This window comes from Scyliorhinus canicula, chromosome 1, assembly GCF_902713615.1.
Source record: "Scyliorhinus canicula chromosome 1, sScyCan1.1, whole genome shotgun sequence".
NCBI lineage: Eukaryota > Metazoa > Chordata > Chondrichthyes > Carcharhiniformes > Scyliorhinidae > Scyliorhinus > Scyliorhinus canicula.
Genome location: NC_052146.1, coordinates 27,861,156 through 27,883,014, shown reverse-complemented (window position 1 = coordinate 27,883,014; position 21,859 = coordinate 27,861,156). Strand labels below are relative to the sequence as shown.

At 47.5% G+C, this 21,859-nt stretch overlaps 1 protein-coding gene across 5 annotated transcripts in view; it reads right to left on the bottom strand.

Annotated features, from left to right (window-relative positions):
* Positions 1-4,864: 4,864 nt before the first annotated feature.
* LOC119953068 (transcriptional regulator ATRX homolog) overlaps positions 4,865-21,859 on the bottom strand; it is a 608,924-nt gene continuing 591,929 nt past the window's right edge. For all 5 annotated transcript variants that reach the window (XM_038776923.1, XM_038777098.1, XM_038777278.1 and 2 more), the window contains one exon: positions 4,865-4,929. In XM_038776923.1, the coding sequence (XP_038632851.1) occupies positions 4,919-4,929 (11 nt within the window). In that variant the 3' untranslated portion in view covers positions 4,865-4,918. The remainder of the gene's footprint in view (positions 4,930-21,859) is intronic.

The window sequence follows — 21,859 nt, the reverse complement described above, 5'->3', positions numbered from 1 at the left end:
GGCCCATCCGGGCCGGTGAATAGCGGGGGGGGCTATCAGTGGCGATTCTGGTCGTGTCAGGGGCGGGAAGGAGGCGTTTGTCGGGAATGGCAACTCCGACATTTTGCGGGGTTCGGAGAATAGCGGGAGGGCGTCGGAACAGCGTCGCCGTAAAAATTTCCGACGCCCGCTATTCTCCGAACCGTCGTGAGTCCGGAGAATCTCGCCCTGTGTGTCTCATTTGGATCACCTCTTACTTTTCTACATTCTTAGTAATTTAAACCTAGTCTACTTAATCTCTCCCCACAATAATATTGTGAGCCCTTGTACGGCCTGTAAACAAATCCATCCTTCCTTAGGTAAGGAGACCAAAGATGTACACAGTAATCCCGATGTTGTCTCAGCAATGTCTTAGATAATTGTAATAAGACTTTACTCATACATTCCAATCCCTTTCCAATAAAGGGCAACATACCATTTATCTTCCTAATTGCTTGCTGTACATAGATATTAACTTTCTATGTGTATATGACACCCAGGTTCCTTTGAACAGCTACATTTCCCAGTCAACACCTATTTAAAAATAGTTTGCATTCTAAGTTTTCCAATAAAGTGGATAACTTTGTACTCCCCCACAATATATTCCATCGACTGTTGCCCATTCACTCAACTTCATTGCGTCCTCTTCAGTTTACTTTCCCACCTAACATTGAATTGTCAGCTAACGTGGCTACATTACACTTGGATCTACTCATCTTCATTGATATAGATTGTAAACAGCTGATGCACAAACACTGATTCAGGGTACTAAGCATTGACATTCATGATGCGCTAAGGTCCGTGGGGCAATTTAAAGGAGATGTGCGAGGCTGGTTTTGGACCCGTTGAGGGATTGAAACACTTTGCAATTGTGTTACATCTCTGAGTTTACATGCAGCGCCTGAAAAGTGATGTAAGTTCAATGGTATGCTGCACCATTGGAATCTTGCTATCTTGGTGAACCTGTGTGTTCCTCTGCAAGCTTCTCTCTGGAAAAAGGGAATGCAATATATTTTCCTCTATTTGCATGCAGTGTACAACAGTTGATGCCAAACTTTGAGATACTGGAGATATCACCTGCTCTAGCCTGGAAGGTGTCCAACTTGAAGCTCATGGCAACACTCATCCTAATAGACACTACGAATGCTCTGGTCTGAGGGTGTAGGTCTACTTAAAAAAAAAAGCACCAGATTTTAGTGAGCACCTCCTCACTGAAATGGAGATATTACACACACTGTTTTCTGAAATACCCTGTGTGGATATGGGCTGAGACAAAGAACAATAAAGCACAGGACCAGGCCCTTCGGCCCTCCAAGCCTGTACCAGTCATGATACCAATCTTGGCCAAATGCTAAGCACTTCCTTGTGCCGTATCCCTCTAAACCCATTCTATCCATGTATTTGTCAAGATGTCTTTTGAACGGCGTTAATGTATCTGCTTCCATAATAACCCCTGGCAATGCTTTCCAGGCACTCACCACCCTCTGAGTAAAAAACCAGCCTCGCACACCTCCTCTAAATTGTCCCACGGACCTTAAACCTATGCCCCCTGGTGACTGACCCCTCCACCCTGGGAAAGAGAACCTGCCCGTCCACTCTATCCATGCCCTTCATAATCTTGTAGACCTCTACCAGGTCACCCCTCAACCTCCGTATTTCTAATGAAAACAGTCTGAGTCTATTCAGCCTCTCCACATAGATAAAATCCTCCAGATCAGGCAGCATCCTGGTAAACCTCCTCTGCACCCTCTCCAAAGCTTCCACATCCTTCTGGAAGTGTGGTGACCAGAATTGTGCGCAATATTCCAAGTACGGCCTTATTAAGGTTCTATACAACTGTAGTAGCATGACTTGCCAGTTTTTATACTCGATGCCCCGTCCAATGAAGGCAAGCATTCCGTATGCTTTCTTGACTACCTTGTCCACTTGTGTTGCCACCTTCAAAGATCTGTGGACCTGCACGCCCAGATCTAAGAGTTTTACCATTTACGGTATATTTCCCGTCTATGTTAGACCTACCAAAATGCATTACCTCACATTTGTCTGGATTAAACTCTATTTGCCATTTCTCTGCCCATGTCTCCAACCTATCTATGTCCTGCTGTATCTTCTGACAATCCTCAACACTATTGGCAACGCCACCAATCTTGATGTCATCCGCGAACTTACTTACCTCTCCTCCCCCTCCTCCGTCACCTGCATTGAGCAGCTTGTGTCATAAATGTTGCCTCTGCTTATTCTCCCTGTTATTCTGAAGGCCAAGAGGAGGTTGAAACTACCGCAGCCATGACTGAAAGCATAAACCCTTGAAGTAAGAACCAAGGCTCTCACCATATCCCAACCACTCCATTTAGACTTCACCAAACCAGTACAAACCTCCAAAAGCTTCTACTAACTCAGCAAATGTTAGTGGAAATCAATCCGAAACTACCCTGCCAGGGACAGATCAGCATTATAAGCTTAAGATCCACCCACTCTGCATATTTCTAGTGAGGCTGCACACTAATTCTTCTGCAGAGGAATCAGGAGAGGACTTTGATGGTCCTGAGTAGAAAATAATGCTGATGGGTGTACAAAATTAATGTTATAAACTGGAATCATCAACTCCTTTAAACAGTGTTGGTGGTAGATCTTTCCAGTTGCTAAATACATATTCAGTTGTGTGTAATTAATAGAGAATGTTAGCTGGAACATTGAGGATAAAAAGGGCACTGCTAGAGTGAAGTCATGCTAATAATCTTCACATTCTATATACTTCAGGTGCACACACCCAGTGCCTTTGCTAATGACCTACCCAAAATGGCGTCAGGCCCAAAGTGTGTACTTCTGGCGTGGATGTTACTCGGGTCTCTAAACAGCACCCACAACACCAAAAATATGGGTACTGTGAAACTAAATATTCCAGCCACAGTGAACTTACAACTATTGGGTCAGAGTCTGATGTTTTAGAGGATAGGGCAGCAAAGAGATTCTGGGCATGATTGCGCTGAAGCCAAATTGGGGGTGGGAGTGGCAGAGTATGTGATAGGCACCATAGTTGTCAGCTCACCCTCGGGTGAGTGAATACGCTAATTGTTCTGATAAGGCTTTTGATAGCCAAGATTAAACAGAAGGCTGTTGGGCATATACACTGAACTGTATAAACTGGAGAGGCTGCCTGAACACCTGTGCACAATGTTAAGGAACATGGAGGAGTCAACCTTCAATTTGATATGGACCTTTGTGCATTGGAGCTCATCCTTTCCAATGTGGAATAGATTGTCATCTCCATCAGCACATCTGCGGAACCTATCATGATGCAGCAGCTGATAATCAATGTCACAGAGCTGGATTTTATCATCCTTTTATCATTCTTTGGAGGTGGGAAGACTGATAAACTAGTGTGGGGAGGCATTGGGTTTTGTGCCCAGCGTCTTTCCACCACTGTAGTATTTTGCCAGAGTGGCAAATATGGCAGATTGACTGCCCGCCCAGAACTCAACTGAGGCACTTAAGTGTCATTTAAGGGCTTCTTGTTGCCACTGTAGGCATTTTGCCCACAATGATCAGGCCCTTCACAGAATGGGGAAATTGAAAGTGAACTCTGGCAGTCTCCCAGTCGATTTCGGGTGGTGAAGGTTGGCTCCTTTTTGTGAACACTTTGGCCCACATAGGGGCTCCCTGGTGGCAATAATAACAACATTTGTCCTCAGTGCCACGGTGGATGGCAGGAATTCTGCCACCTGAGCAAAATTTAGGCCACAGTTTCTATAGCGGTACAAATAGATTCTGTGCAGCTCAGCCAATGTTGAGAGGGCACAGGCTACAGCCAGGGCCCATGAGGCTCACTCTCAGTGCTCCTTGAGTTGTCATCTAACCCCATCTGCTGTCTCAACAAATATCACCAGCCTTTTACCTCCAATGCTGCAGCCACCAGAGAAGCACATGGAATGGTGAAGGTACATGGAAGACTGGCACTAAGGGAACAGACAAGAGTTTTTGCTTCACTTTGATTAAGTTATTTAATGACTGATTTGATTGAATTAGATTTGACTTTGCATTTGGTCTTGGTTTTTAATTTGATAGTTAACTGGTGGGGGAAACTAATAAGTGTTATCAGATAGGAGACAGTGTGATACTTAAGAAAGGTAAGGTAAGGGTATAGGACTGTTGGTGAATGGGCAGGTAGAGTTGAGGTTTCAATGGTACTGCTCATTAATAATCTGATCACAGTAGCATTGGCAGTAAAGGTTATCTATGTTGTGGCCTTCCTTCATTTTCCTCCATTTTGTCTTGTACTTCCTCCTCCATTTCCTTTTCTTCCTCTGCTGCCTCATGCTTCTGCTTCTCAGTTTCTGGTCTGATAGTCTGAGGCCTTTTCCTGAATAATGACTATGTTGTGCAACATGAAAAATACTACCATAAAGGTCAATTCCTAAATAGCTGAGGACTGCTCCTCCAAAGCGGCCCAAGCAGCAGAAATATTGGCTGATATCCTGTAGTTAGTGGTGAGGCTAGGGACTTTGCCACCGACCAGATAAAAATTATATCTTTACCTTATTGCGCTGGGGCTTTAGGGATTTCCTGTCCCAGTTGCAGGATGCAGCATCAGCGAATGTAGCTACGGGAGGGACTGTTGGAACACAAAAGTGCTAAGGCCACTCCCCAGCAGCACAAGGATGGCCACTGAGGACCGGCAACCTTGCAGTGAACGGAGGTGAGCATCTTTTAAAGTTCAAAACCATTTATTTTACTATTTTTAATCTTTCAAAGACTTCTAATTGCTTTTATGAGTTTGTATAACCTTTAATTTCATCCATGTTTTGACATAAATTAAAAAAGGACTTAAAATGAAACAAATGGTATACTGCATTAATATTTATTGAAATAAAAACCGAAAATGTTGGAAACACTGAGCAGTTCAGGCAGCACCTGTGGAGAGAAACAGAGTTAACGTTCAGGTCGATGACTCTTTATGGTGTGGATAGGTGGGTTGGGGGAGTGGGAGAGTTGGGTGGGAAGGGTCAGGGTAAGGGGAGTGGGGGAATGAGTAGGAGGGGAATGGATAACCAGGAGGAAGGGTGGGTGTTTACTTCTAAAAGTTTACTTTTAAAAACAATTTGTATAAGAAAATGGTCTTCCTGATACAGGTTCCACTTTAAATCACTTCACATCCTGATTCTGCATCTGCAATTAAAGGTTCTAGGCAGAATGGTACAAATACTTGGGCAACTTTACAGCATCTTTTTAGTCCAAGCCAATACTGCAAAGTCAGTGTTGAAGGAATCCATGGTGGGTTCCAGCTGGTGTATCTCTGCCCATAAGAAGTTGAAGCTTGTTTATAAATACCATACTTGTGCATGCATTCCTTCTGGCCCCAACCCTTGCCACCCAACCCTTCCTATGCACAACAGTAGCAGACATCTCAAAGTCTGACTACCTTTATTGGAAGATATGGCCTATTGCTTAAAGACACTGGTGATGTGTTCCATAATGTTATCTTTGGCAGCATGGTTCTCATTGGAACCATAAATGTATGTGTGCAGATTCCTTAAAGGAATCATGAGCCACACAATTAATGAATAACATTTGTCACTCAGTAGCCAGCATTTGATTTGCCATGCTGGTTGAAATAAAGTTTAAACAGAGTACTGCTGCAGAATGAAATAATTAACTGTTGTCGGTACATTGGGCTGCACAATATATTGCCTTTGGTCACACACAAGCTGTACATTGAGGGAGTGGAATCACTTTCTGCTTATGAATATGTTCACATGAGAAGCATGCAAGGCAATGCACATGCATTAAGTGGAACCATGCATAATGGAGAATCCTGTAACCCATACAAATCCACATACTTACTCCTCCTACTGGTCTCTGAAAAATATAATGAGATGTATGTTTCTCATTGTCGAGACAGCCTATCTGACATCCCATCTAAACAGTTCCCTGCAAACTGCAAAACATTGATAACATCTCTACCAGTAGCCTGACAGGAGCAAGAGGCATAAATTTAAAGTTGGTGTTACCTAGACAGCTGGGCTGCCTTTGGCTTCTTTTGAAGTGGCAGTTGTGGCTGTAGTAGTTGGTTGATTTTAGCTATTATTCTTTTTGAGAAGTGAGGGCCTTGCTTATGTTGAGATAAGAGGTCTGTCCCCTGAAGATCTCTTCCTCCAAGGATATGGCTTCCTGCTGACTGCTCTGCACCCTCCCATCTTCCCTCTTTAGTAGCTTTCCCTGGCATATATCCAAGTCATATTCAATTGCAGCAGGATTTATATCATTTGGAGACTTGGGTGGCGAGATGGCAGATGGAGTTTAATCTGGACAAATGTGTTACAGTAGGATTGAGATCGTTTGGAGACTTGGGCGGAGAGATGGCAGATGGAGTTTAATCCGGACAAATGTGGGGTAATGCATTTTGGAAAGTCTAATGCAGGTAGGGAATATACAGTGGATGGTAGAACCCGCAAGAGTATTGACAGCCAGAGAGATCTAGGTGTAAAGGTCCACAGGTTACTGAAAGGGGCACCACAGGTGGAGAACGTAGTCAATTAGGCATACGGCATGCTTGCCTTCATTGGCCGGGGCATTGAGTATAAAAATTGGCAAGTCATGTTGCAGCTGTATAGAACCTTAGTTAGACCAGACTTAGAGTATAGTGTTCAATTCTGGTCGCCACACTACCAGAAGGATGTGGAGGCTTTAACGAGGGTGCAGAAGAGATTTTACCAGGAAGTTGCCTGGTATGGAGGGCATTAGCTATGAGGAGAGGTTGAATAAGTTTGGTTTGTTCTCACTGGAATGACGGAGGTTGAGGGGCGACCTGATAGAGGTCTACAAAGTTATGAGGGGCATAGACAGAGTGGATAGTCAGAGGCTTTTTCCCAGGGTAGAGGGGTCAATTTCTAGGAGGCTTAGGGTTAAGGTGCAAGGGGCAAGGTTTAGAGGAGATGTACGAAGCAAGCTTTTTACACAGAGAGTAGTGAGTGCCTGGAACTTGCTGCCGGAGGAGGTGGTGGAAGCAGGGACGATAGTGACGTTAAAGGGTCATCTTGACAAATACATGAATAGGATGGGAATAGAGGGATATGGACCCTGGAAGTGCAGAAGAGTTTATTTTAGATGGGCAGCATGGTCTGCACAGGCTTGGAGGGCCGAAGGGCCTGTTCCTGTGCTGTACTTTTCTTTGTTCTTTCTGCGACACAGGCACAAATCTGCAGGTTGTTTCCTGAAGGATATCTCTCTCAAAGGAATCTTTATACAGCAAGTATTCCTGGCTTTGCTCACTGTATTTTAAAGTAGATTTTGATCTGAGATGGGTTTTGCTTGATTGGAGATACAAATGTAGCAATTCGAGGGTAAAGTGTTTCATTTTATTGTTAGGCATTGTTTAACTGGCAATTGTAAGCTATTTCTTGTATAATGTTAAAAATGAGTTCAACACTGTTAATAATAAAATTTGTTTCAATATACCATATCCCTGTTTGTGTGTGGAGTCACTCCTTAGGTATCCTTACCTCACAGTCTTACAAGTTAAATAAAATATTGGTGTTTCTGTCCTGGATCCGAGCAAATGTTAGGGTCTGGTCCGGGATTGTAATAAAATTGGGGTCTGTATCGGGATATTAAAAATATAATGCCTTGTTTGATGGGGGATTATTGAATTTAAGGACAGTGAAGAAGACAATTTGGGCATCTTTAGATATTTGAACCAGTTTGAAATCTACAGTTCCATTTTACTGGGAAGTTAAATTCTTCAGTTCGGACTGTGGGAATTGCCAATTGTGACAGATATTACAAGGACACAATTTGTCTCTTCTTAGCCAGTTCTTAGGCAGAGGAACTGCATTAGTTAGAATTCAAATTCTACTCTACAATGTGTAACAGGTTACCATTGTGACGATTCTAGTTTGTCTGCTGATAGAATTAGGGAGGGAAATGTTTGATGGCTAACACCCCAGATATCGGACTACTGATATTTCTAATTTCAAGACGAGTTATGTGTCTTTGTAATGATTGAATAGTTTAATTAAGCATGCGGAACTTTAATATGAGTGGTTAATTATTTTCATATATTATGCATGATGTAATGTTAATTAATAATCATGATTGGACATAGTTAATTAGTAACAGACGAGTTATATGTGAAGTAACTAATAGGCAGGAAACTAATTTGCAATAGACCCTTTCAAGGGTTTGAAATTCCTTGCCATTGAGCATTGAAGGACAGGTCCCATGCATGCACACTACTTGACAAACATCATGGCATAAAATGATTAATGGGGCCAATAGAGTGAAACAACACCTTTCAATTATCAAGGCATTGACACGTACTTCATAAAGAAATTGGCTTTAAAACAAGTAAACATTTCCTGTCAAGCATGCATGGGCGGCAGGGTAGCACAGTGGTTAGCATTGTTGCTTCACAGCTCCAGGCTCCCAGGTTCGATTCCCGCCTTGGGTCACTGCATATGCGGAGTCTGCACGTTCTCCTCTTGTCTGCATGGGTTTTCTCTGGGTGCTCCAGTTTCCTCCCACAGTCCAAAGATGTGCAGGTTAGGTGGATTGGCCGTGCTAAATTGTGCTTCGTGTCCAAAAAGGTTAGGTGGGGCTGCAGGGTTATGGGGATAGGGTGGAGATGTGGGCTTAAGGCTCTTTCCAAGGGCCGGTGCAGACTCGATGGGCTGAATGGCCTCCTTCTGCACTGTAAATTCTACGATTCTATGATTCTATGAGTAAAATTCATGTGAAAGGCTAAATCATTTGGATAGGAATAATTAAGAGCCTGGTAGCATATGAACCTGGTGAAAAGTATCCACAAGATGGATACAGACGAACGGAGAGCAGGAGAATATTTTCGGTCCATGCATGATGATATTTTGAATAAAATTGAGTGAGGTGATTTGCAAGGGGGGAGTGTCAGAGGGAATGGGGTATCAATCTAATTATTCAGAGATCACATTCAAGTTACAATAGATTATGGAATAAAATGGAATTTAACACAAGTTATGTGAAGAGGGAACTAAAAATAAAGAAGTGAACATTCTCCCTGTGCAGATTACCCCACTCAAGGGCTAGAGAAATAAAGTGATCAAGAATAATAATAGGATAAGGGCTAAAGGAGTAAGATCTCACCCTGTGCAAGCTGGAACCTTATTAAATGTGACTCACAAGTTGAAATTACATTTAATCCACATAAGAAGCAATGAATTAAATTAATAGCATAGCAACTGGCCAAATTTTGTTTGTTTTAAATGAATGGTGAGTTACAATGACACCCGTGAAGCCAATCTAGTTACCTACACTTCCAGGAGGAAACACAATAAGACACACCATAAGACATAGGAGCAGAATTAGGCCACTCGGCCCATCGAGTCTGCTCCGCCATTCAATCATGGCCGATATTTTTCTCATCCCCATTCTCCTGCCTTTTCCCCATAACTCCAGATCCCCTTATAAATCAAGAATCTATCTATCTCTGTCTGAAAGACGCTCAGTGATTTGGCCTCTACAGTCTACTGCAGCAGAGAGTTCCACAGATTCACCACCCTCTGGCTGAAAAATTCCTCCTCATCTCAGTTTTAAAGTCCTTTAGTCTGAAATGGTGTCCTCTGGTTCTAGTTTTTCCCACAAATGGAAACATCCTCTCCACATCCACTCTATCCAGGCCACGCAGTATCCTGTAAGTTTCTTCTAAACTCCTGCGAGTACAGACCCAGAGTCCTCAACCGTCCTCAACAGCAGCAGAGATATTATGTGGGGCATCAAATGCCCAGGCAATCTCAGGCTCAAGGTAAAGAAACCAATGCAAAAATATTTATTTTAGTTTAGTTAACACACAACCTAAGAATAGCAACTCAATATGATTTTATAGTGAATTCTGGGTCAAAAGCTCATCCCATGACTTGGTCTTAGCATCATACTCAAAATTGACAAGGGAGAAAGAACATATGGCTGAAGGCATTGATGTGAGACATCAAGATTGAACAATTACAGACACATCTATCTCCCTCACAATTAAGTCTGTTGCGCTAAGGAAACAAGTATTAAAACATTCAGGCTTGTGTATTGAATTAGTGCAGTTTAACTTGTGATGTTTAAGGAAAGTCATTTTATTTTCACGCTGTGCGAACATTTTCAATTTTGGAAGTTTAGAATTAAGTTCTGTAATTAATTCTTGCAATTCTTCAGTTCTTCAAAATATTGCATGTGCTGTATAATATTTAGTAGACCAATCATCTTTGAACATTGATACGTATTTTATACAGACTTTGTGTAATTTAAAAAACAAATTAACTCATTCCAAGTGGTCAGAGATAATCTGTCTGACACATTAAGTCATTAATAAGGGCCTGATTTAATACCAAATAAATCAGATTTTGAGACAGTACGCTTAAGATATCAAAATATTAATTTATCTCAGAAACAAACTTTAATGAGGATGCACGTAATGAAGGCCGCCTTGGAAAACGCTTACCCAAAGATCAGAGGCTGAATGCCCTTGACTCGGAAGTGTTCCCCACACCCCCACGACTTGCCTTCAAATAACCGTGTAACCTCAAACAAACCATTGTTTGCAGCAAACTACCCGGCCTTCAGAACAGAAAAAAACGACACCACACAACCCTGCCATGGCAATCTCTGCAAGACGTGCCAGGTCATCCAAAAGGGTACCACCATTACACATGAGAACACCACCCACCAGGTACATGGTACATACTTGTGCGACTCGGCCAATACTGTCTACCTCATACGCTGCAGGAAAGGGTGTCCCGAAACGTGGTACATTGGCGAGATCATGCAGACGCTGCGATAACGGATGAACGGACATCACGCGACAATCGCCAGCCAGGAATGTTCCCTTCCAGTAAGGGAACACTTCAGCAGTCAAGGGCATTCAGCCTCTGATCTTCGGGTAAGCGTTCTCCAAGGCGGCCTTCAGGACGTGCGAAAGCGCAGAATCGTCAAGCAGAAACTTATAGCCAAGTTCCGAACACATGAGTACGGCCTCAACCGGGACCTTGGATTCATGTCGCATTACAGTCACCCCCCCACCTGGGCTTGCGAAATCCTACCAACTGTCCTGGCTTGAGACAATTCACACCTCTTTAACCTGCGATTATCACTCTCTCCAGTTGCCTTGTCTGGACCTGTAGACTTAATTACCTGCAAAGACTTGCATTCAAAGTATCGTATTGCATCTTTGACTTTATATATATATGTTTCTGGACCCACCTTTTCATTCACCTGAGGAAGGAGCAATGCTCCGAAAGCTAGTGATTTGAAACAAACTGTTGGACTTTAACCTGGTGTTGTAAGACTTCTTACTGTGCTCACCCCAGTCCAACGCCGGCACCTCCACATCTTTAATGAGGATGGTCCCACAAGTAACTGACACCTCAGAAGACCAATCAAGAGGACTAAGGGATCCATGAGTTTATTTGATTTTGGAAAGAAAAACTCTTTCTGGTCAAAAGCCTAGGGAAGATATGTTTAAATATATTTAAGATCTGCCAAGGATGAGAAGGATGTGGATGCCTTTTTCACCTCATTTGAGAAAATGATTAAACAATTGAAGTGGCCAAAGACCAAGTGGATATTGTTGGTTCAAACAAAGTTAGTATGTGGAGCTAGTGAAGTTTACATCACTATGAGTGGATGAATCTAGGAATTATGATGAGGTGAGAAAAACCATATTAAGTGCATATAAACTCGTGCCAGAAGCCTACAGATGGAAGTTTAGAAATCTAAGGAAAGAACCAGGTCAGACATTTATAGAATTTGAAAGAATTAAACAAAATAATTTTGATAGATGGATAAGAACATTAAAAATAGGTCAAACATATGATGCTCTTAGGGAAACAATTGTTTTGGAGGGATTAAAGATTCACTTCCCACAGTAGTAGGAACATATGTGGAAGAGCAAAGGGTTAAGACTGCTATACTGGCAGAAGAAATGGCAGATGATTTTCACAAATCAAGGTCTGGCTTTCAACATCAATTTCAATTTGTGAAAAATAAAAACTGGGGAAATGAGAAATCCACAGATGGGCAAGGCAAAGAAGGTGATTGATGATATAAAGGTGAGTTTTCTTCAGGTTAAGAAATAGAACTATGATAGTGGAAGAAAGATAAGAAAACATAAATGTTTTAATAGTATTAAAGTTGGACACATGAAGTCGAAGTGTTGGTAGCTCAGGAAAAGTACTGGAAAGTATTGGTTAAAATACAATAAGCCAAACAGAATGTATCCCAGAAAAAAAATGTCATGGCTCCAGTGGAAGAAGTGAAATAGAGTGTACAGCATTTTCAGAGGTTTGTGGATAAACAGGTGCCAGATCCTTTTAAAGATTTTATTTGTGAGGGTAAGGAGACATGCAGTTTGGAAGGAGTGTTGCCAGAAAAGGTGGTAATATGTGGAATTAGTGGTGAAAGGAGTTGTGTACCACTATGTAAGGTTAGGTTAGAGAGTTGGGTAAAAAGTGGGGAAGTATTGGGAGGAGTAACAGAAAAATTACCTTTTTCAGGGGTATAATTTATCTAGGGTAATAAAAAAGCTGGATCACAGGTAGAGAAGATGCCAACTGTAGTTGGAAAGCCGTGGAAAGTCAAACTACTGAGGTGTTGCAAGAAGCATATCCTGGGGTGTTTCCTGATTGTGTGGTTACAAGATCACAAAGCTACAGGTTGAAAAAGGTGAAGAAGAAAGCATGGAGTAAGGATAGGGAGGCTGAGGTTTAGTTAGAAGAAACAATCTTTTACCACTTGTTTGATAAAGAACAAGAGCAGGTGGATGAAGAGGATACTTTTGGTTCAAGAAAGTTGGTAGAATTATACAAGAAAGATTCAGAGATAAAGCAATTTTGTCAGAAAGCATATACAGAAGCAGAATCTGAATGTATCCCAGAATATTATGACATTAGAAATAATCGGCGTAATTCTCCATTCCTGAGACTAAATGTTGATGGCGAGGCGGGATTCGTTGACTTACACGACAGCAAAACTGACGTCACACCTGGACGGATTCAGCGACTGTTAAGAGGCTAGTACCGACTTCTGGTTGCGGCTATGCGGAGCTAAGCCGCACTTTCGGCAGCTCCCGCTAGGAACGGACCTTTGGGCTCTTTTTAGGGCCCCTAGTGGCACTTTTTCGATGTCTCCCAACGTGGGAAAGTGATAACAACATTCCCCCAGCGGTATATGGCCTGGACCAGGAGTGGGGCGAGTAAAATAGCGGTGGCAGCGCCAAAGCAAAAGTGGGGGAAGAGGCACAAGATGGCGGCCGGCGGAGACCTGGAGGTATGGGGGCAGTGGGCGCAGGAGCAGCAGGAGACTCTCCAGCGCTGCTTCCGGGAGCTCAAAGCGGAGCTGCTAGAGCCGTTGAAGGCTTCCATCGACAAGCTGATGGAAACTCAGACTGCCCATGGGGTGGCAATTCAGGAGATCCGACAACAGGCCTCTGAAAGAGAGGATGAGGCCTCAGCCCTCGTGGCAAAGGTGGAGATGCATGAGGCGCTCCATAAAAAGTGGCAGGAGCGGTTCGAGGAGCTGGAGAACCGGTCGAGGCGGAAAAATGTGCGAATCTTGGGCCTCCCGGAGGGGCTGGAGAGGTCAGACTTGGGGGCCTACGTGGTCGTCATGCTGAACTCGCTGATGGGAGCTGGGTCCTTCCAGGGGCCCCTGGAGCTGGAGCGGGCCCACAGAATTCTGGCAAGAAGGCCCAAGCTGAATGCGCCGCCACGGGCGGTGCTGGTGCGGTTTCATCGGTTCGCTGACCGGGAGTGTGTGCTCAGGTGGGCCAAGAAGGAGCGGAGCAGCAGGTGGGAGAACGCGGTGGTACGGATCTACCAGAATTGGAGTGCGGAGGTGGCTAAGCGGAGGGCCGGGTACAACCGGACGAAGGCGGTGCTACATCGAAAATTCAATTTCAATTTCAATTTTCAATTTTTCAAAGGAGTAAAGTTCAGCATGCTGCAGCCGGCGCGTTTGTGGGTCACCTACAGGGACCGGCACTTTTACTTCGAGTCCCCGCAGGAGGCGTGGGCCTTTGTGCAGGCCGAGAAGTTGGACTCAAACTGAGGGTTGGGTGAGGGGGGCTCTGTGTAACTGTGTTATCTTTTGAGGGGGGGTTTTCTGTTTAAGTTGGTTCTATGTTGTTTTCAGGGTGAGTGGGGCACTGTCTTTTTGCTTGGGCTCGGTGGATGGGCTCGGGGAGGGGGGCAGACTGGCTGTGTGGGGAGCTGATGGTGGGAAGGGGGGGCGGGGCCCCGCGGGGGGATGGGGCCGACAATGGATGTTGTTTTAGAGGTGGCGGGGCAAGACAGGAGGAAAGCGCGGGCTTTTTCCCGCGGTGACGGCTGAGGGGGGTGGAGTCGGAGCTGGTAGCGTGGGCTTTTTTCCCGCGTGAGAGCGGGAGGGGGAGGAGGAGAGCCTGCTCGTGGGCACTGGGGAGCAGGGGCAGCCCCACGCTGGGAGGGGTCGGAGGAGTGGCGGGAGTTGCCGTGGTCAGCAGGAGTCAGCTGGCTTACGGGAGTACTATGGAGGGAGTAACGCGGCTAGGGAGGGCCCTAGCTGCGGAGGGGGGGTACCGGGCTGCTGCTGGAATGGCCAGGGAGGAGCTGAATGGGCCGAGTGGGAGGCGCGGGCAGAGGAAGGGTTATAGCTAGTCGGCGGGGGAGGGGGTCAGGGAGCCCTCTGATCCGGCTGATAACCTGGAATGTTAGGGGACTGAATGGGCCGGTCAAACGAGCCCCCGTGTTCGTGCACCTGAAGGGGCTGAAGGCGGATGTGGCCATGCTCCAGGAGACACACCTGAAGGTGGCGGATCAGGTTAGATTGAGGAAGGGATCGGTAGGCCAAGTGTTTCATTCAGGGCTGGATGCAAAATATCGAGGGGCGGCGATCCTGGTGGGAAAGAGGGTGTCGTTTGAGGCGTTGAATGTGGTGCCGGACAGCGGCGGGAGATATGTGATGGTGAGTGGCAAGCTGCAGGGGGAGCGGGTGGTGTTGGTCAACGTATACGCCCCGAACTGGGACGATGCGGGTTTTATGCGGCGCATGTTGAGGAGAGTTTGCTGAGGGAGCGGTGTAGACTTCAGGCCAGGTTTGACCTGCTGACCACTAGAAAGGCGGAGGCTCAGTGGAGGAAGGCACAGGGAGCGGTGTATGAATATGGGGAGAAGGCGAGTAGGACGCTGGCGCATCAGCTCCGCAAGCGGGATGCGGCTAGGGAGATTGGTGAAGTTAAGGATAGGGAAGGAAATGTGGTGCGAAAGGGGGTAGATATCAATGGGGTCTTCAGGGACTTCTATGTGAAACTGTATCAGTCTGAACCCCCGGCGGAGGGGGTGGGAATGGGGCGCTTCTTGGACCAGCTGCGATTCCTGAGGATGGAGGAGGGACAGGTGGAGGGATTGGGGGCGCCGATTGAGCTTGAGGAGCTGGTCAAAGGGATTGGGAGCATGCAGTTGGGGAAGGCGCCGGGGCCAGATGGGTTCCCGGTCGAATTTTATAAGAAGTATGCAGACCTGTTGGGTCGCCTGTTGGTTAGGACCTTCAATGAGGCATGGGAGGGGGGTTCTGCCCCCGACTATGTCCCGGGTGATGATTTCCCTGATCCTTAAGCGGGACAAGGACCCTCTGCAGTGTGGGTCATACAGGCCGATCTCGCTGTTAAATGTAGACGCCAAACTGATGGCGAAGATCTTGGCCACGAGGATGGAGGACTGTGTGCCACGGGTCATTCATGAGGATCAGACGGGGTCGTGAAGGGGCGACAGTTGAACACCAACATACGGAGGCTCTTGAATGTTATAATGATCCCGGCGGTAGTGGAGGAAGCGGAGATAGTGGAGGCGCTGGACGCGGAGAAGGCCTTTGATAGGGTTGAGTGGGAGTACTTGTGGGAGATGCTGGAAAGGTTTGGGTTCGGGGAGGGGTTTGTCAGATGGGTGAGGCCATTATATGAGGCCCTGATGGCGAGGGTGACCATGAATAGGAGGAGATTGGAGTATTTTCGATTATATCGGGGGATGAGGCAGGGGTGTCCCCTGTCCCCCCTGCTCTTTGCGTTAGCAATTGAACCCCTGGCCATGGCGTTGAGGGAGTCGAGGAACTGGAGGGGACTGGCGCGAAGGGGGGAGGAGCATCGTGTGTCGCTCTATGTCGATGATTTATTGTTGTATGTGGCGGACCCGGTGGGGGGAATGCCGGAGGTGATGAAGATCCTTAGGGAGTTTGGGGAGTTTTCAGGATACAAGCTCAACCTGGGGAAGAGCGAGCTGTTTGTCGTGCATCCGGGGGACCAAGAGGAGGGGATTGGTAGGCTCCCACTGAAAAGGGCGGAGAGGGGTTTTAGGTACCTGGGAGTCCAGGTGGCCAGGAGCTGGGGGGGCCCTACACAAACTCAACTTTACAAGGTTAGTAGAGCTAAATGGAGGAGGAGTTTAAAAGATTGGACATGTTGCCGCTGTCGCTGGCGGGCAGGGTGCAGTCCGTCAAGATGACGGTGCTCCTGAGGTTTTTGTTCCTGTTCCAGTGCCTTCCCATCCTTATCCCGAAGGCTTTTTTCAGGAGGGTCAACAGAGCATTACGGGGTTTGTGTGAGCGCATGGGACCGAGGGTGAGAAGAGTGTTCTTGGAGTGGGGCAGGGATAGGGGGGAGCTGCCCAACCTCTGTGGGTACTATTGGGCTGCCAATACAGTGATGGTGCGTAAGTGGGTGATGGATGGGGAGGGGGCAGCATGGAAGAGGATGGAGATGGCGCCCTGTGTGGGCACGAGCCTGGAGGCGCTGGTGACGGCGCCGCTGCCGCTCCCTCCTACGAGGTATACCACGAGTCCGGTGGTGGCGGCTACCCTCAAAATTTGGGGGCAGTGGAGGCGACACAGTGGGGAGGTGGGGGCTACGATGAGGTCCCTGATATGGGGGAACCATCGGTTTGCCCGGGGAATATTGACGGTGGGTTCCTGGGTTGGCACAGGGCGGGTATTAGGAGGTTGGAGGACCTGTTTTTAGATGGGAGGTTTGCTGGCCTGGGTGAGCTAGAGGGGAAGTTCGGGCTCCCCCCGGGGAACATCTTCAGATACATGCAGGTGAGGGCGTTTGCCAGGCGGCAGGTGACGGGGTTCCCGCTGTTGCCCCCGCGTGGGGTCCAGGACAGGTTGCTCTCGGGGGTGTGGGTTGGAGAGGGGAAGATTTCGGAAATATACCAAGTGATGCAGGAGATGGACGAGGCCTCGGTGGAGGAGCTAAAGGGTATATGAGAAGAGGAGCTGGGTGAGGAGATTGAGGAGGGCACGTGGGCGGATGCTCTAGGAAGGGTGAACTCCTCTTCTTGTGCGAGGCTCAGCCTCATACAGTTTAAGGTGCTGCATAGGGCTCGTATGACCGGGACGAGGATGAGTCGGTTCTTTGGGGGCGAGGACAGGTGCAATAGGTGCTCAGGGAGCCCAGCGAATCATGCCCATATGTTCTGGGCATGCCCAGCGTTGAGGGAATTTTGGAAGGGGGTAGCGAGCACGGTGTCGAGGCTGGTAGGTTCCAGGGTCAAGCCAGGCTGGGGACTCGCAATTTTTGGGGTTGCGGTGGAGCTGGGAGTGCAGGAGGCAAAAGAGGCCGGTGTTCTGGCCTTTGCGTCCCTAGTAGCCCGGCGGAGGATTCTTCTTCAGTGGAAGGATGCGTGGCCCCAAAGCGTGGAGGCCTGGATCGATGTTATGGCGGGGTTTCTCAAATTGTAAAGGATGAAATTTGCCCTAAGGGGGTCAGTTCAGGGGTTTTTCAGGCAGTGGCAGCCTTTTCTAGATTTCCTAGCAGAATGATAAGGAAAGAGGCCAACAGCAGCAGTAGCCCGGTGGAGGGGGTCGTCCTAATGGTTAGGGTTGAAGGGATGTGTACATATGTTCTTTGTTTACGACGGGCGTTAATTTATTTTTTCTGTTTTGTATTTACGGGGGGGAGGGGGGGGGAGTTTGTTCTCTTTGATTTTTCTCGGTTGTTAATATATAATTTGTTATTATTAATATTTTGTAAAAATGTGAATAAAAATTATTTTAAAAAAAAGAGGCTAGTACCAGCGCCACATAGAAATCAATCGCTTCCAATGGGAAATGGTGCAGGATTTGCCGGACTTGCAATTGACACATAGGAGGCTGGCAAGCTGCAGCCACATATACACACTTCACTCCCCACACACACCATCCCAGCCAATAGATGGTAGAAAGGAGAGCGGGCCCAAGATTCACTGACGCCGAGCTTGAGACTCTCCTGAACATCGTGGAGAGGAGGGCCACCCTATATCTTGGGCCGGGAAGGAGGCTGCCAGCCACCGCCGTTCGCCGTGCCTAGGCACAGGTGGCAATGGCAGTAGGCACCATCAGCAACACCATCCGGACCGGCCTGTTGTGCCGTAAAAAAACTGCATTATCTCCAAAGGCCAGCCAGGGTGAGAAGGCAGCAATATGCCATCCCACATACATGTAACCCCACGCCCCCACCAGAAGTGTGGCCGAATCCCCACCCTGCACCACATGCTGGCACTCATACCGGCTGTCATGGCCAGGTACCCTGCCCACTGAAGCCACCAGTTACCCTGGGCTTCATGCGTCGGACTGTCTAAAACTGCATTTTCATTTTTTCCACCTCCTCCCTCCCAAGGAGGAGGCCGCCCGTAACCGCAGGGAGCGGGAGAAGACTGCAGGGGGACCGCCGGACCTGTGACCCCTCACCACAGCAGAGCTGTGGGCTCTGGACATGATCGGCGGACCCATGGAAAGGGTAGTAGCCGGGGTGGAGGTCAGCCTCAGGCGAGGAAGTGTGACTCCGCTGAGTTGCGGTTCCCCGTGCCACATGTGTCAACCGCTCCAACACCACTCTCACCCCCACACCATTCTCACCTCCACACCATCCTCATGCTACACCCTCTCCCACAACCATGCTCACCCCCACACCACCCCCACAACCCCACCACCTCTGCTAACGCGCAGCCCGCGGTCTAATCGTGCGTGTTGTCTTCTGTCTTGTGGGACCTGCTGCTGCTGATGGGGCGGGTCCTTCTGGTGACACCGCCCCCAGTCAGTGCCACAGCCAGAACCTTGGGAGCGGAGAAGCAATGATGACACCAACACGTAGGGGATCCATGTGCCCGAAACCCAGCACCCACTCCAGAGCTCGAGTCCGATGCTGACTCTAATTTTCCATCACAGCTGTCTCCAACAGCCTCCACCAACCAAGAGACACTCATCTCGGTCGGGCATTTTAGTGAAGTGGCTCCTGGGCCACCCTCTGGTGGACACCACACAGGTACTCTGGTACATCAGGTGTAGGTAGGAACTACGGAGGGGGCGGATGATCAGAGGTTGGGCCAACCCCAGGGTCTAGCTGCCGTCCAGATGGGTTTGGGCTTCTGGAATGGACAGTCCCATCGATCGTGGAAGTGCAGTCTCAGAGCCAGAGAGTATATGTTGATGAGCATCCAGCACCTCAGTCGCAGGTGAGGGAATCCAGCCATGTGTTGGATCAGGAGGTGGCGCTGGCAATGCATGCCACCCAGGCCAACATCGCACGGATGGTGTCCGCGGTGGATTCCTTGGGGGTGAGGGTGACGGCTATGGATCAGCGTGTCCAAGGTCTGGGGCAATCTGTGCATATGCTGGCCGAGGCCCAGGACACAGATGCTCTCTCACCGGCAGCCATGTGCCAGAGCCACCTGGACATTGCATTGGTGCTTCTGAGCGTGGCCCAGTCACAGCGGGCCATGGCCGAGAGAGTCAGTGGCATTACCTGGGCGCTGGCTGACGTGGCACAGATGCAGAGGGAGGTGGCCGAGCCCCAGAAGGAAATGGCGCAGTCACTGGCTGATGTGGCACAGACCCAGGTGGTGGCACAGTCAATGGAGGATGTGGCGCAGTCCCGGACGAAGGTGGTGCACTCCCTGTGCTCCATGGCCCCATATATGCAGACCCTGGCCGAGACGGCAGCGGGCCTCCAGGACCGACAGTGCCAGGTGGCGACGGAGCCTCAGGGGTTAGCTCTGCTTGCAATCCAATGCGATTGGATGGAGAATTGGTTGTGATGCCAAAATCATGGCAGGGGTTGGGCGCATGCCAGAATGCCATGCTCCGGTGCCTTGACAGCGGCGTCAGTATGTTCTACTCCACATGTACTGGACATGCCATTCGTATATCAATAACGGGCCTGACCTGGTATTCACCAGGATCTCCGTGATGCGCTGCCTCTGCCGAGGGATTACCGACAGCGAGTTTCACTTGTGGTTTTAAAAATCAGGAAACAGGCTGATGAAGGTGAGAGAAAGGAGGTAGGACGTATGGTGATATGCTGTAAGCAACATGGTGTGCGACCTCCAACCAGTAGGTGGCGGTGCAGACACACTATGCAGTCTCAAGACAGTGGTCACGTGATCAGAGACTCCAATTATAAGTGGGGGCACATCCGGCAATCAGCAGATGGTTGTAGGACATGCTCATAAGACATACAGGTGAACAGAGGAGTACAAAGAAACTCCATGATAACTTGCTCTGTAACAGATCACTTTCTTTCCACGAGTGATTCAATATAGATCCTGGTTTGGACAAGTCAATGTGTTTGGTGGATTCCTTTGCAAGACATCGAAGAACAAACACAACATGGTACCAAGTGTGCTGAATATTTGAATATAACGACGGCAGTGACAAAGTTAGGAATTCGGCAGACAGACTGATCTGGTGAAGTGCAGCCTGGTGCACGAGAAGATGCTGAAGTGCGAGATGGATGGACTGAGAGCACCCCACCAGCTTCAGATATCCAGTAATGTAGGTAAAAACTGGCTATTCAAGCAGCAGTTCAAACTCTGTTTCGGCCCAGCTTGATGAAAGGTGAAATGCATTGTTGCTAACGGAGGCAGGTGCACAAGTAATTGAACTCTACAACTCATTTGCGTTTGATAATGAGTATCACAAGAAATATGATGAAGTTGTGAATCACTTTGATAGGCATTGTTCCCCTAAAAAGAATGACACATTTGAGTGATACATGTTCTGTATGCGTATCCAAAAATCTGGTGAATCATTTGACAGTTTTGTCACTGACTTGAGGCTAAAGACCCAGACATGCAACTTCAGAAATCTTCACTGATCTGCAACCAAATTGTCTTTGGTGTAGCTAATGATAAGATCTGGGAAAGGTTGTTGCGTGAAGAGGATTTGGTGCTGAAACAGAAAGTAAAGATTTGCCAAGCTTGCGAAATAGCTGCACAGAGAATCGGCACATTCTGCTCAAAAGATTTTGGCGCCAACTCAGAAGAAGATGCCAGCGTCATTAGTGCTGTGACTCATGTCATGCAGAAACATGGTCTCAGTGCTGGGCGGCCATTTTAAGCGGCTGACAGGCGCCATCTTGTGCCCAAAATGTGGCACTCGACATGCCCCACGGCAATGTCTGGCCTTTGGAAAAGTCTGTTCCAGGTGCAGCTGTATTGGGCATTTTGAAAAACAATGTTTTTGAGTAAGACTGAAGCAAGTAAGAACTCTCCGGAAACCAGTAAAACTAGATGGAAATCGATGGTGTTACTGAACAATTCACTATTACAATGTGACTTTGATCCTAAAACAAAAGCCAACCTCATTAGTCGGTCTGCTTTGCAAAAGTTGAATGTGTAGCGGAAAGTCGCTGATCGGTCAGGGCTGCCAGTGTACCTCAGAACAAGAACAATGGAGGTATTCGGCACATGAGAAATTGTGCTCTCCGTGGCAGATATGAGATCCATGTTACTGTTTTATATTGTAGACATGGACATTGACTCCATCCTAGGAGCAGATTCATGTGGATCCCTGAATTTAGTTGAGCGACTGTGTGTCCCAGAAG